We start from the raw sequence: 14,432 nt of genomic DNA on the forward strand, positions 1-14,432 counted from the left end.
TGGCAGCTTCTACAGTTTTCTGAATAGTTTTTTTCAATACTTTTCAAAGAGTATTGAAAATTTTTAATTGGGAATGCAATATAACACAATGTGGTTGAATTTCTGCAGGGTTGATCTAATTGTCTACTGTAACTTTGATGGATGCTCTGCAGAAACCCTGGAGAAAAAGCGTAAATTCTGTTCACGGGTTTCTTCTGTGGTTCCATTGACCTTCCGCTAAAGTTACATACAATCGGGAGAAATTCAACCCCAATCTTTTATAACAGGTTCTTACATAATCAAGGTAGAATAAAAATCCTGTACTAACTAATTCAATAAAATAAAAAGGGAATTGAGGTATTTTAAAAGAGAACAGCTAATGGCACTTGCCTTTCTAATGAGCATTTCTGAATTATAGGTTACCAGTGTTCCAGGTTATAACTGTGGTTATCCTCATGATCTATATCCCAGCAGGTGACAAGACATGGGGGCTGATTTTCGGATAGCCGAGCGGGTGCATTATCTCATCGGTCCGAAAATGGCGGAATCCCAGAGCGGGTTCGGAGCCCGGCTCCAACCTGCTCACTTCTGGGTTCCCCAATGACGCGTTCGGGTGCACGTGCAATTAAAGCCGGCGGGATGATAATTTAGATAGTTATTTAGCTAGTTGAGGCACTTGACAGACCTCATTGAGTGGAGATTTTGGCAGGGGTGCAATTTTGAAGGATCCTCAGCGTGTTTCCCGTGCTGTTGGAGCAGACGTGTTTCAGCCAGCAGCCAGTGGGAGATGCAAAGGATTATTTGACAGTTGGGGGGAATACCTCATTTATTGCAGCAGGGCACTCTGTCACTTCAGACAAAGATTTGGCTGCAACACCTTTGTCTTTCCACTCAAAGTTATTAATTTATATCCTAAACTCTGCTGTGCAAACACATTTACCTACTTTGCGGACCCCCTCAAACTCACACCGTCAGGATGGTGGGGGGCTGCCATAGCTGCACTCATCACTTCATCCGAGGACGAGCAACATCACCAGCCTCGCCAGGTATGCCATCCACCTCCGCCACGTGGAGCTCCACAACACAGTGCTGCGCCACAGGCACCTGCACAAAATAGTCGTGCAACTACACATACACCCACTGTAGGGTGACCCAGTGGGTGGCATCAAGTGTGGGTGTTCATGGTGAACCTCATTAAAGGGACTTAATACACAAGCCAGTCGAGAATGACCAATACATGGCAGTAGTGGTGACAATAATAATACTTAATGTGCCATTAACAAAAATCAAATATAAATAAAAAACATGACAAACCGTCAAACACCCTTGTGCATTCCCTTTGTGCTCTCAAAACTTTTGCCTTACGCTTCCGACTACTCCTACATGGTGCTTCCCCTGTGGCTGCAGCAGAGGTAGTGGCAGGCTGCTCTTAGTCATGCCCTGACCGATTAGATGCTTTGGGCCTATGCCCTCTGGGTTTCGGTGCCCATGAGGGCCCCTCCAAAGACTGCACCACCTTCACCTGTGCAGGGGCAGACTCGACCACCTGGAAAGGAGGCAGCATTGCGGGTACTGGTTCAGAGGGGGGCAACGGGTGAGACGTGGGAGCGCTTTGAGTGGCGTCCCCACTTCCATGTCCCCTTTCTCCATCATCCCTCTCCTAGGCCAGGCCCACATCACTCCTACCACCCTGCTGGACGACAGTTTGGAGAACATGTGTGAAGCCTTGTAAGGCCAGTGCTAGTGTATCTGCCTGCCTGTTTAAGGCGGCAGAAAGTTGCTCACCCTGAGTCTAAAGGGCTGTTGTCAGGGCCTCAATGGACTCATTGGTGAGCCATGCTTGAAGCGCGATGGAGGCTAGCCTTCCCTCCATAGCAGACATTCCCGCACTTACCCACGACACTACCTCAGAAATGCCATCACGTCCCTGTGACAGGAGCTCAGAGATTCCTACCTGTACCTGTGCCATCATTCCACTCATGCAGAAGTTGGACTCCTCCATTCTCTGCACGATTGTGGAGAGTGCGCATGGCACCTGTTCCAGCACCTCGCAAATGTGGTGCCGCCCCTCGATCATTCTCCTTTTAAAGGATGGCCCAGGCTTGGGCTGATAAGTGGCAAGTAACATTAATGCCAGACAAGTGCCAGGCCATGACCATCTCCAACAAGAGAGAGTCTAACCACCTCCCCTTGACATTCAACGGCATTACCATCGCCGAATCCCCCACCATCAACATCCTGGGGGTCACCATTGACCAGAAACTTAACTGGACCAGCCACATAAATACTGTGGCGACAAGAGCAGGTCAGAGGCTGGGTATTCTGCGGCAAGTGACTCACCTCCTGACTCCACAAAGCCTTTCCATCCTCTACAAGGCACAAGTCAGGAGTGTGATGGAATACTCTCCACTTCCGCCTGGATGAGTGCAGCTCCAACAACACTCAAGAAGCTCAACACCATCAGGACAAAGCAGCCCGCTTGATTGGCACCCCATCCTCCACCCTAAACATTCACTCCCGTAACCACCGGCGCACAGTGGCTGCAGTGTGTACCATCCACAGGATGCACTGCAGCAACTCGCCAAGGCTTCTTTGACAGCACCTCCCAAACCCACGACCTCTATCACCTAGAAGGACAAGAGCAGCAGGCACATGGGAACAACACCACCTGCACGTTCCCCTCCAAGTCACACACCATCCCGACTTGGAAATATATCGCCGTTCCTTCATCGTCGCTGGGTCAAAACCCTGGAACTCCCTACCTAACAACACTGTGGGAGAACCTTCACCACATGGACTGCAGTGGTTCAAGAAAGCGGCTCAGCACCACCTTCTCAAGGGCAATTAGGGATGGGCAATAAATACTGGCCTTGCCAGTGATGCCCACATCCCATGAACGAATAAAATAAAATTAATATATGTATAATCACTCATTTCATGGTGGTTTGTTCTGCCCTTTATAACCAGGCATCAACCCGGGGAGGAGCTTGTGATTGAAAAACAACTGCCAATCTACAACCATGCTTCCCTCAACAACAGCAATAAGCCAATTTAAATACATCTCCACATTAGCAACAGAATGTTGCATTATACATTATAAGACTGAATGCTCCTTATTGTATGAAAACATATAAACTAACTTACCATGAGCAGTGCGATGAGATATCCACTAGTATTTTAAAATATTGTTTACCTCTGATGGTTACTGTTTAATTCCATCTCTGTTGATAACTTTTGCAGTCTTGCATCTGAAAGCCAATGAGAAAATGAGTATTCTGTATATCAAGAGCTGAATGAATATATTAAGCTCAATGTTAATTGAATCTTAAGTGTTTTCAGAAGTATAAACACATCACTTCATTAATATTTTCAAAGAAAAATATTAGCATATGTAATTCATTGCAATCATTATCAGACTTTGAGTTGAGGTGGTCAATTACATGCAACCTTTTCAAGTTTTTTTCTTACTCTTCACTACAAATTGATTGCCGCATTTCCCTACATTACAACAGTGACTATATTTCAAAAGTACTTCATTGATTCATGAGGTCATGAAAGATGCTACATGAATGCAAAGTTCTTTCTTTAGAGGTCAGTCAAAACATCTACATAGCATAGGTGGAACACAAACGTCCCTCATGCACGCAATGAGGCCAGTTTTAAGCTTAAGCATGCCATGGACGGTTGGCAGGTGAAGCATGCCTGCTGCCCACCTGTTGTAACTGCTGTGAAGCCCGAGCTATTTTGAGTTCCAGAGGTTATTTGCATGGAGCTGGTGGGCTGCGTTGGCCAGAACTGGCACTCTGAGGCAGTTCACCCCTTGGGGAGGGTGGAAAATCCTTCTGTGAAGAGCTGGCCAAAGGTCCAAGCCTGGTCTATCTCCAAATTGCAATCGGGCTCATATTACTTTTGCGTATTACTAATGGCCTCCCGCCTGGAACAGGACCCTACCCAAGATGGTGGTGACCGGAACGCCAGCATAAACGGGGCAGTAAGTTAACCTGACATGATTTTCACGCCATTTATGGCAGGCGGGGGTAGTTAAAATTGGCCCCAATATTGCTGTCCTAAATATATTGACATAGAATCAGAGGCAAAACATGAATAAGTTTAAGAGGAGTTGATGGGCTTGGAAAGTGATGACATGGGACAGCTTTTTTTTATTTTAGAAAAGAATGAATATGGCAAAATGGATTTTTGCCTGTGTCACCAGTGCTGGATTTTTTAAACATCATATTTCTGTAAGGAAATTTGTTATGTAAGGAGTTAACTCCTAAGGCAGCACACAACTGTTTTTCACAGTAGGTCAGCAGCCTGAAACCAACCTGTCTATCCTTTGAAGCACCTTGGGACATTTTTCTACATTAAAGATACAATATGAATGCAAGTTGTTGTTGCCTATTTGATTTTCCTCCAGATGAAGGCTTGTTTAAGCTCACACAATAGTGATTTGAAGTTTTAATTATTTTTTGGGGGTAGGGTGGAGGACATTATTTATAATCTTACACATCTAGTGCCAGTATGAGAGATTCCTCATTACGACACCTGATGGAATAAAGTATTATTCTATTCCATTTACAAAGTGGGTGCACAGCTAGACAGGCACTTAAGAGCTTCCTGGCCTAACATCAGAGAGGTATGATGTGGAGATGCCGGTGATGGACTCGGGTTGACAATTGTAAACAATTTTACAACACCAAGTTATAGTCCAGCAATTTTATTTTAAATTCACAAGCTTTCGGAGGCTTCCTCCTTCCTCAGGTGAACATTGTTGGAATAATTAAAACTTTAAATCACTATTGTGTGAGCTTAAACAAGCCTTCATCTGGAGGAAAATCAAATAGGCAACAACGTTCACCTGAGGGAGGAGGAAGCCTCCGAAAGCTTGTGAATTTAAAATAAAATTGCTGGACTATAACTTGGTGTTGTAAAATTGTTTACAATAATCAGAGAGGTAGGCCTTCGTTCTAGAGTATTGACTTTGATTAACAGCTATTTATGAGTCCTTGAAGAAAGGAGTCTTTGGTTGGCTAGAGCCCTCTTTGATTGACAGTTCAGTGGGCGTATGATTCATCTCGCAAACAACAACAACTTGCATTTATATAGCGCCTTTAACATAGCAAAACGTCCCAAGGCGCTTAAGGGAACAGTTCACAGAGCAGCTCTGTCTTAGCCACAGAGGGTGCATTTTCTAAGCCAGCTTAGCCTCAAATGTTTAAACTAATTTAGTGTTCTCTATCTAAGTTTGGAGAGGAAACAAGTTATTTTTTTATTGTTTTTATAAACCGAGGAGTGTGGGGAAATATATATCTTCTTACTGTGAATCACTGTTTTGCATCATCTGTAAAGAGGAGAGTTTATGTGAAGGCAAGAATTATATTTCAGTATTCGGTAGATGGTGTAAGGGTTCTCTTGTAGGCTGTCTACTCATGCTATCATTTAACTACTTATTGGCCATTTTTGGTCGGAACTCCATGCAGGCTTTGACCAGTTATACGGGCTATGGAACCGAGAAGGCCCACCAAAGGTAAATGTTGAATTATTCTTGTGGGCCCTGGAGGAGTGGGAATGTTCCCCACAAAAATAACCTGGGCCACTGGCGCCCCGGGACCCCACTCTCTGTTGTCGCAAACCCCCTCCCGCAACTTACCTTGCTGGTGGCCGCCCCGTCCCGATCTTGAGGTCTCAAACCGGCAAGCTGCATCGGAATGCCTGTTTGGCGCTCCTGCCAAATTTAAATGAAGCTGGGGACTCAAAATTGCATGGGCCTCTTCACCGCCGGAATGGGCGGCTGACCATCCCGCTCCACCAGTTGGTCACCCAAAAGTCAAAATCGGCCCTTCCAAGTTTCCAAACAGCACACTTGTACATAATGTTATTTGCTCTGCCACTTTTATATTTTTGTTTAATAATTTAAGAAATTAGACCCTAAACAGCAATTTGGTTTATTCAGAGCAGACACATTTGGATAGGCTTATTTCCTTGCCTATGTAGGCATTCTCTCTCCTATGTAGTGTTTCTATCAGTCAGTCTTTAAGTGCTTCACTTGCTCCATAACTTCTAATGGTACAAAAATCAAAAGTAACTACTGCTTAGAATATCTGTAGCCCTTCCACGAGAAATTAATTTTGGCTTGAAAGGCAGGTTTGCAGTAGACACTAAAATGCTGAAAAATGCACCAAATAAATCAAGTTCTACCTACATTTTTGCTACATTTTTGGTCATCTTTTGCTAGTTTTTTAGATTGGGATATAGGGGCCAATTTTCTGAATGATAGACCTACCCACCAGGGGGCACCTATGGTGAAATCATAGGTGCACTCCCCATGATCTTACAATATATGCTCCCAGTAAGCAAGGAGTGACCATTGGAGCGTTCTCTGCTCCATTGTGAGTTTCTCCATGGTGATGCCCCCTTCTAATTATCTTCATAGCTCATTGTAATGGTAACTACTTGGCCTTGTCACTAAATTGTTTGCAAGAGTCCTTGATCTGTAAAATAATACTTATTTTTGTATCTTTCTCCCAAAGTCTTGTTGTTTTAATTGGAGAGGTTTGGTTTCTTTTTGAGCATTTCCAGGTCAAATATAGTATGGCCAGTTAAAAAGTAAAGTTCCCTCTATTTTGCCTGATAATATGTCTTTGATCCTTTTCCAAGATTGATGATTTTTTTGCACCAGTGTGAATTTTCCCATTTCCCATGTTAGTCTTCTTTATGGCTTCTCTAATAGCTCTTTCATCTTATAAAATTGCCACTGATATCAAGTATGTCCTTGTAGGCCCTTTGGTTAGGTAAATGAAGTGGACTGATGCTATTGAAAGTTCCTCTTTGGGAAGGAATTTTGCTTACTGTTCCTGGAGACAGTGTGTTTTTGGCCACCAACATGGATTCTGTGCACAGGGGCTGATTCTTGTTTTTCTCAAAGAATGGACTTTCTCTTAGTATTGAGGTAAGTCTGCAGCTAGAATGAGATTTTTACGTGCTGAATGTATACAAATCTTTTGCATTTGCAGTTGCTGAGTCTGGCCAGCAGTATAAATGGAGCATGTTGGCACTGAGGGAGCAAATACATATTTGGAAACTGCATCCACTGGAAGTGGTTCCATAATATAAGTGAGCTATTACCGAGTGAGATTGCCACAATGTGAATATTTTTGTTGTGATGCAGAACCTCCTAGTAGCTGAGTTGAGATTGTCAAAACTGATATGTAGGACTTATACAGCTGGATCCAGCAGAGGAGACTTAAGTCTCATCAAAGTGAGCTGGATTTCAAATGCAGATTTCAGAGATGAAAGCACAATATATTAACCCTCTGTGTGGCTCAGATTAGGTGGGCATTAATCCCATAAAGTTTCATTTTTATTTTTGAATTTCTTCAGTAACAAAATCTACTCCCCTGAACCATAAGGCACTTTATGGGTGTCTTCTGTTTCGTGTTGATATTCTCTGCAGAAAGTAGCTGAATTTTCCCTCCATCATGATGGGGGGTGCCGTCTTTCGGATGTGACGTTAAACCGAGGCCCATCTGCCCCCTCAGGTGGACATAAAAGATCCTTTGGCACTTTTCAAAGAAGAGCAGGCGGAGTTCTCCCTGGTGTCCTGGCCAATATTTATTCCTCAACCAACAACATTAAAAACAGATGATCTGATCATTATTAATTTGCTGTTTGTGGGACCATGCTGTGTGCAAATTGGCTGTCGCATTTCCTACATTACAACAGTGACTACTCTTCAAAAGTACTCCATTAGCTGTAAAACGCTTTGGGACGACCTGAGGTCGTGAAAGGTGCTATATAAATCCAAGTCTTTCTTTCTTATCATAGACCACAACTCATTTTAATAACATTTATCGTTTACTTCCTATTCATCTTTTCATTTATATGTTTCTTTTGATTGACTGATGCAAAATACCTCTAGCACAATGTTTGCCAAATGTTTGAGAAAATGAAGACTTTCCTACAAGATTACTTTTAAAATCAAGGTTTGGGGAAAATTGGGCCCATCATCTGCAGGAATGACACTGATTCAGACAATACTTACAGTTCATGTAATTTAAATCTGTTTCTGCTCCTTAGCTGTGTGTTTTGCACAACTGAAATGATTAGCATTCGCACCTATTGCAAAAAGTGCTCAAAAATGTACACAAAATACCTTTCAGAATCTGCTCATCAGTTTATTTTTCCATTGATGATTGTTTCTCTGATTGTTTTAAGTGAGACCGTGTAGCACTGTGCATTGTTACGTGATGGTAATACTAATTCAGAAGATTTTTAAAGAATCCGGGCTTGAAGATAAATGATTGCACCTTATATAACTTGGGAGTCAGGGTTTCATAACCACAAGAAAGGTCTATGCTCAAGCAATGAAAAATATGCTGTCAGAAAATCAAAAAGGAACAGTTTATCTCTTGATCTGTCTACATTATACGTAGAATATAGCCGCACTGGAAAAATGTGGTTAGGAATTATTTTAGCCAACAAATAAATATATGGGGGTAAATTTTTGTCTTCACTGCATGGGTGGTAATCTGGTGGAGCGGATCGCTTGCTCATTATAGAGCCGCCTGATTTTCATTCAATTGAAAATTGAGCAGGTTCTATAATTGGCAATCTGCTCCATCCGATTACCATACAGGCAGTGAACAGAAAAAACTCATTAGCATCTTTTGAGTTCTTGGGCTCGATATTGCCAGGGCTGTGGGTTCGCGGCGGGGGGGTGACTGGGCGTGTGGGTAACGCGCCCGGTGAAATCAGTCTGCCCCTCGCGCGATCGCAGCCTAATTGGATCCACTTACCTGTTGCTCCGGGTTCCCCACTGCTGAGCTGCACGTCGGACGGACTGCGCATGCGCAGTAAGGTCTGTCAGCTGGAGGAGCTCTATTTAAAGGGGCAGTCCTCCACTGACTGATGCTGCAACAAATAGGAAAAAATACAGCATGGAGAAGCTCAGGGGGAAGGCTGCTCCCAGTTTAATGATGCCTCACTCAAGGTATCATTAGATGGGGTGAGGAGGAGGGGGAGGACAGAGACTTTCCCCCCGGCGGGCGGGAGGAAACGGCCTGCCTCTGCCACCAGGAAGGCCTGGCTCAAGGTGGCAGAGGAGGTCACCTGCACAACCAACGTATCGCCCACCTACATACAGTGCAGGAGGCGCTGCAATGACCTAAGTAGGTCAGCCAAAGTGAGTACACTTACTCATTCCCCTACACTCCGTCTGCCACATCACCGCCCCCACCCCACATCTCCTTCTGCACTGCCAACATTACTCTGTCACATCACCCCTCACACCCACTCAAACCTCATCCTCATCTTACCTGCACTTACTCACCTCGCCAGTACTCATCCCGCCGCTACCACTCAACCCAATCCTCATACAATTTCATGGCTCTATCTCATACTCACCCTTTCATGCATCTCTTTCACGGACAGCCTCACTCAACCTGCCACTACCTGTGCTGCAGCCACAGGGCATGCATCACATATGTGCAGTAGGAAGCGTAAGGCAAACACGTCATGAGCATGAAGGGGATGCACAAGGGTGTTTGAGGGTTTGTCATGGTTTTTACTTCTATTGATTTCTGATCAACTCACATCACATATTATATTGGCACCACTACTGCCACGTCTTTGCGAATCTTGTCTAGTTTGTGCAATAATGCCCTTTCCTGAGGATCACAATGAAGACCCACACCTGATGCCACCCATTGTGTCACTGCATAGTGGGTGTAGGTGTATTTGCAGGGCTCTTTTGTGCAGACGACTGAGAGACGTCGGTGATGTCCCCGGTGGCACCCTGGAAGGATGCAGAGGAGAAGTTGTTGAGGGCAGTGGTGACTTTGACAGCGACAGGTAAGAAGATGGTGCTCAGGCCAACCGGGAGCAGTTCGGCATGAAGGAGGCTGCAGATGTCCACGACTACATGTCGAGTGACTCTGAGCCTCCGTGTGCCTGCTGCTCAGAGAGGTCCAGGAAGCTGAGCCTCGGTCTGTGGACCCTGTGGCAAGGGTAGTGCCTCCTGCGAGCATCTCTCTCTGCGGTTCCCCTCCCTCCTGCTGTGCAGGTGGATGTGTCACAGCACTGTGTTGTGGAGCGCCACGTGTCAGAGATGGACGGCTTGGCCGGCGAGACTGGTGATGCTGTTCGCCCTCCGAGGAGGTCATGACTTCAGCTACGGCAGCCCCCATCCGGAAGATGTACATGTGAGGGGGTCCGCAAGGTAGGTACATGTCTCTGGACCCCGGGGTAAGTGTGCAAGTTGGTGAATTTTCTTGTCAGGAGGAGGGTGGTGGAGGCCAAACTTTGTCCCAAGTGACAGAGTGGCCTCCTGCAATGAGTGAGGGTCTCCCCCCCCACCCCACCTGTCAAATGGACCTTTGCAGCTGCCACAGGCTGACAGCTGCAACAGGTCCATTTCAACTGGGAGTGTTTCCCACAGTATGGGAAACAGTCCCAGTTGTCAATAAAATCCCACCCCTCCTCACATATTCACTTAATCAGGTCTGTTAATGACTGAAATACCAAGGTAAATACTGTTAAGTGGAACCCCGCTGGCTTTAATTGCCTGCGGGATTCCCACATGCGGAGGCTGCGCGCGCACGCTGGCGTGTCAGTGGGGAACCCGGAAGTGGGCGGGTTGGAGCCGGGCTTCGGACCCGCTCCGGGATTCCCCGATTTCCGGAGCCCCCCCACCAGGAACGCACCCGATAGCGGGTGCTAAAATGAAGCCCGTTGTTTCCCCTGGCTGGGGAGTCTAGAACTAGGGGGCATAGTTGCAGGATAAGGGGTCAGCCATTTAGGACTGAGAAGAGGAGGAATTTCTTCACCCAGAGGGTTGTGAATCTTTGGAATCCTCTGCTCCAGACTGCTGTGGATGCCTAGTCATTGAGTATGTTCAAGGCTGAGATAGATAGATTTTTGGACTCTAGGGGAATCAAGGAATATGGGGATCGGGCGAGAAAGTGGAGTTGAGGTCGAAGATCAGCCATGATTTTATTGATTGGCGGAGTAGGCTCGAGGGGCCATGTGGCCTCGTCCTTCTCCTATTTCTTATGTCTCAGCATCCTCAAAATAAGCTGTTCCATTGTGTTCAGTTGAAAGAGATATCAAACATGTTTTTCATGTACATCAAACTGTGAGATGGAAGGAAATGTGCAGTCACAGTGATCAGGCGTAACATTAATAGCTGTAATATTTTCACAAAATACCAATGAGGTTAAATCCACAACAACCTGCTTAAATCTGTGAATAGAATCACCTTGAATCTTTTTAGATGTTTATCCTTCAGTTCAGGTACAGCTTATGCAACAAAATAATTTCAGATGCATTGCCATCTTTAGAAAATGGGCCTAAAGGAAATCAAACAGCAGTTGTTGAGATGAAAGAAATTACTAATCTTGCGTGACTATTTGAACTCTCAAAGCATGAATAGGGGAAACACTATATAATGCTTTGAAGTTAATCATTAGTGAGAATAAAACAATCGTCTTGGGCTTTACTGGGTTTTACATCAGGAATGTATGTCAACAATGAATACGATATTGAAATTCCATGAATAAATGTATACCTGCAGTATAAACTGCTACAGACACTGACTGAATCTAGATTTACTTGATGGTTTTAAATGTAAGTAGACAAAAATTAAAAATGGATAAATCCCACGGAAATCTGAGCAATACCTAGAAGACTGCAAAAATGCCCTTAACCAATGATATAACCTCTGATGTTAGACGCAATTCTACCTCTAAAATATAGTGGCAGTTATTTCAATATAGATGTTTGTTTGCGAAACTAAGTTATCTATTTTCAGAGGTAACTAAGATACATATAAGAAAATTTTTGTTTCACTTCCAATCACTTGTGTACTTTTCCATTATGTAAAGGGTGAACTGCACTGTGGAACATTTATTTATTTATAAAGTTTAGAGTATTTGCATGTGCAGTGAAACCCACAATGCTACACTTCAGACTCTGTAGCCCCAATTTTAATCTGGGGCAGGAATGCAACTTGCAGGGGCCAGGACGGGGAGGTGGGGGAAGTGCCCGTGATAGTGCCAGCCTGGGGCCCGGGAAATTTTAACTCTCGGACCTCATTTTAATTAACTAACGCTGACTCTCACCTGAAGCTGGCGAGGATGACATGGAGACCAGCGGGTGGGAGCAAGATTTCGGGTGACAGGGCATTGAGAGGGCTTTAGCATCAAGCGTGGATAAGCCCAGGGTAAAGGAGGTCCAAGCACTCCAGCCCCTCCTAGCCCATAAGGAAACATTTAAAAAAAAGTTGAACTTACCTGGGCCTTTTCTGGCCCAGATCCTGCTTATCGTCAGATTTTGCTGGAAACTCCAGGCCGTGATTCACGCCAATTCTCTGTTAAGTTTGTGTCGGGGTACGAATTATGTAATTGGACCCCGACTTAATTATTGATGAGGCACCTGCTAGCTTGTGGCGGGTGCCATCCTGTCAACTCTAACTGGCAGGTTTAAAATGCTGGTGGGCACGAATGTGTTATGAACGCAGCATTTAGTGCCTGACCGGCTATTAATCTCCCACCCACACCATTCACGCAGGGCAGGCACGGTTAAAATCGGGTGTTGCATTTCAAGTATCAGCAAGGCTGGAGTTTCAGTTATTCTGTTCCTTTGGGTATAACTCTTCAACCAATTTCTAGCAAATTTTAATATTGTATTTATTACCATTGGATTTCTTATTCCTGCAGGTACATTTATGTTCCATTGGGAGGGTCACGGCATGGCTTGCTAAGGATGATGTTCTCTTCTGCCATGGCCTTTAGCTTTGTGTGCTACTGGCATGGTGGCCATAACTTCATGCTAAACTGGGCAGCATTGAACTGGGCTGGAGTAATGACAGAAAATATATTAAAGATGGTCTGTTCCATTTCACCTGCTCAAGAGATCATTGTAAGTGCTGAGTCTATATATCCACTTGGAAACTGTTACAGAACATTTGTAAAGGAATGCTTGTTATCTGTGAATTACAATTTAAATTTAAAATGTTTCAAAAGTCCCATATTGGTGTGGAATTGAAGGACTCATTTGGAGAAAGGTAGCTAATTAGTGAATACTCTAGAGTCTCAATTAATCAATCTTCCTCCCTACTTATGCATTATAAAACATAATTTATGGAAAGGTAATTGTACGGCACATTGCAAAGTGATGATTATTGTTTCTTGCTGTTCAAACCTGGTGCTCATTAAATTAAAATGGAAGATTTGCTTAGTAGTCATCACCAGCTGTACTACTTGAAATTTTAATCTCAAACTTATATATGCAATGAAAATTTAATTTTGCTGAAGTGGATACCCAGTAGGTTAATTAGTGTAATTAATGAATAGAAATGAGGGGGTGAGGGGGAGCAGAGAATGATTTTTTTTCTGCATGCACTTTTGTTTTTGTTCATTGAAATGTCCTGAGCTGGAAATGATTTACACAATCTATAGGTTTCTCCCATGTTCTAACTGAAAATAAATCAAAACAACATTGTTAGATCAACAAATCCTTGGTGTATTACTTTTAGACGATCCTTTTTAAAAATTTAATAATGTCTCTTCACATTGTAGGCTTCCTCTCTTCAACCAGGAAGTTAGTGTTCTGAAGTAAAGTTGTGAATTCTTTTCTTTAGCCAGGCCAAGTATGTCAATTGATCAAAAAGGGGGCGAATGACAGATGTCAGGTTGATAACACAAGTGAGAACCAGGCAGAAAATAGAAAGTTCAGAGGGGAAGTGAAAAAGGAAATAAGAGGGGCAAAGAGAGAGCATGAGAATAGACTGGTGGCCAACATAAAAGGGAATCCAAAAGTCTTCTACAGGCATGTAAATAGTAAACGAGTAGTAAGAAGGGGGGTGGGGCCAGTTAGGGACCATAAAGGAGATCTACTCATGGAGGCAGAGGGGATGGCCGAGGTACTAAATGAGTACTTTGCATCTGTCTTTACCAAGGAAGAAGATGGTTCCAGACTCTCAATAAAGGAAGATGTAGTTGAGATACTGGATGGGCTAAAAATTGATAAAGAAGAGGTATTTGAAAGGCTAGCTGTACTTAAAGTAGATAAGTCACCCGGTCCGGATGGGATGCATCCTAGGAAGTAAGGGTGGAAATTGTGGAGGTACTGGCCATAATCTTCCAAACATCCATAGATACGGGGGTGGTGCCAGAGGACTGGAAAATTGCAAATGTTACACCCTTGTTCAAAAAAGGGTGTAAGGATAAACCCAGCAACTATAAGCCAGTCAGTTTAACCTCAGTGGTGGGGAACCTTTTAGAAACGATAATCCAGGACAGAATTAACAGTCACTTGGACAAGTGTGGATTGATTAGGGAAAGCCAGCACGATTTGTTAAAGGCAAATCGTGTTTAACTAACTTGATAGAGTTCTTTGATGAAATAACAGAGAGGGTAGATGAGGGCAATGCAGTTGATGTGGTATATATCGACTTT

General features: G+C 44.0%; 1 protein-coding gene across 3 annotated transcripts in view; it reads left to right on the top strand.

Moving 5' to 3' along the window:
* Positions 1-14,432, top strand: part of hhat (hedgehog acyltransferase) — a 207,506-nt gene that overhangs the window by 73,396 nt on the left and 119,678 nt on the right. For all 3 annotated transcript variants that reach the window (XM_067988856.1, XM_067988858.1, XM_067988857.1), the window contains exon 10: positions 12,693-12,894. In XM_067988856.1, coding sequence (XP_067844957.1) covers positions 12,693-12,894 — 202 coding nt within the window. The remainder of the gene's footprint in view (positions 1-12,692; positions 12,895-14,432) is intronic.

Source organism: Heptranchias perlo, chromosome 8 (assembly GCF_035084215.1).
Source record: "Heptranchias perlo isolate sHepPer1 chromosome 8, sHepPer1.hap1, whole genome shotgun sequence".
Taxonomy (NCBI): Eukaryota; Metazoa; Chordata; class Chondrichthyes; order Hexanchiformes; family Hexanchidae; genus Heptranchias; species Heptranchias perlo.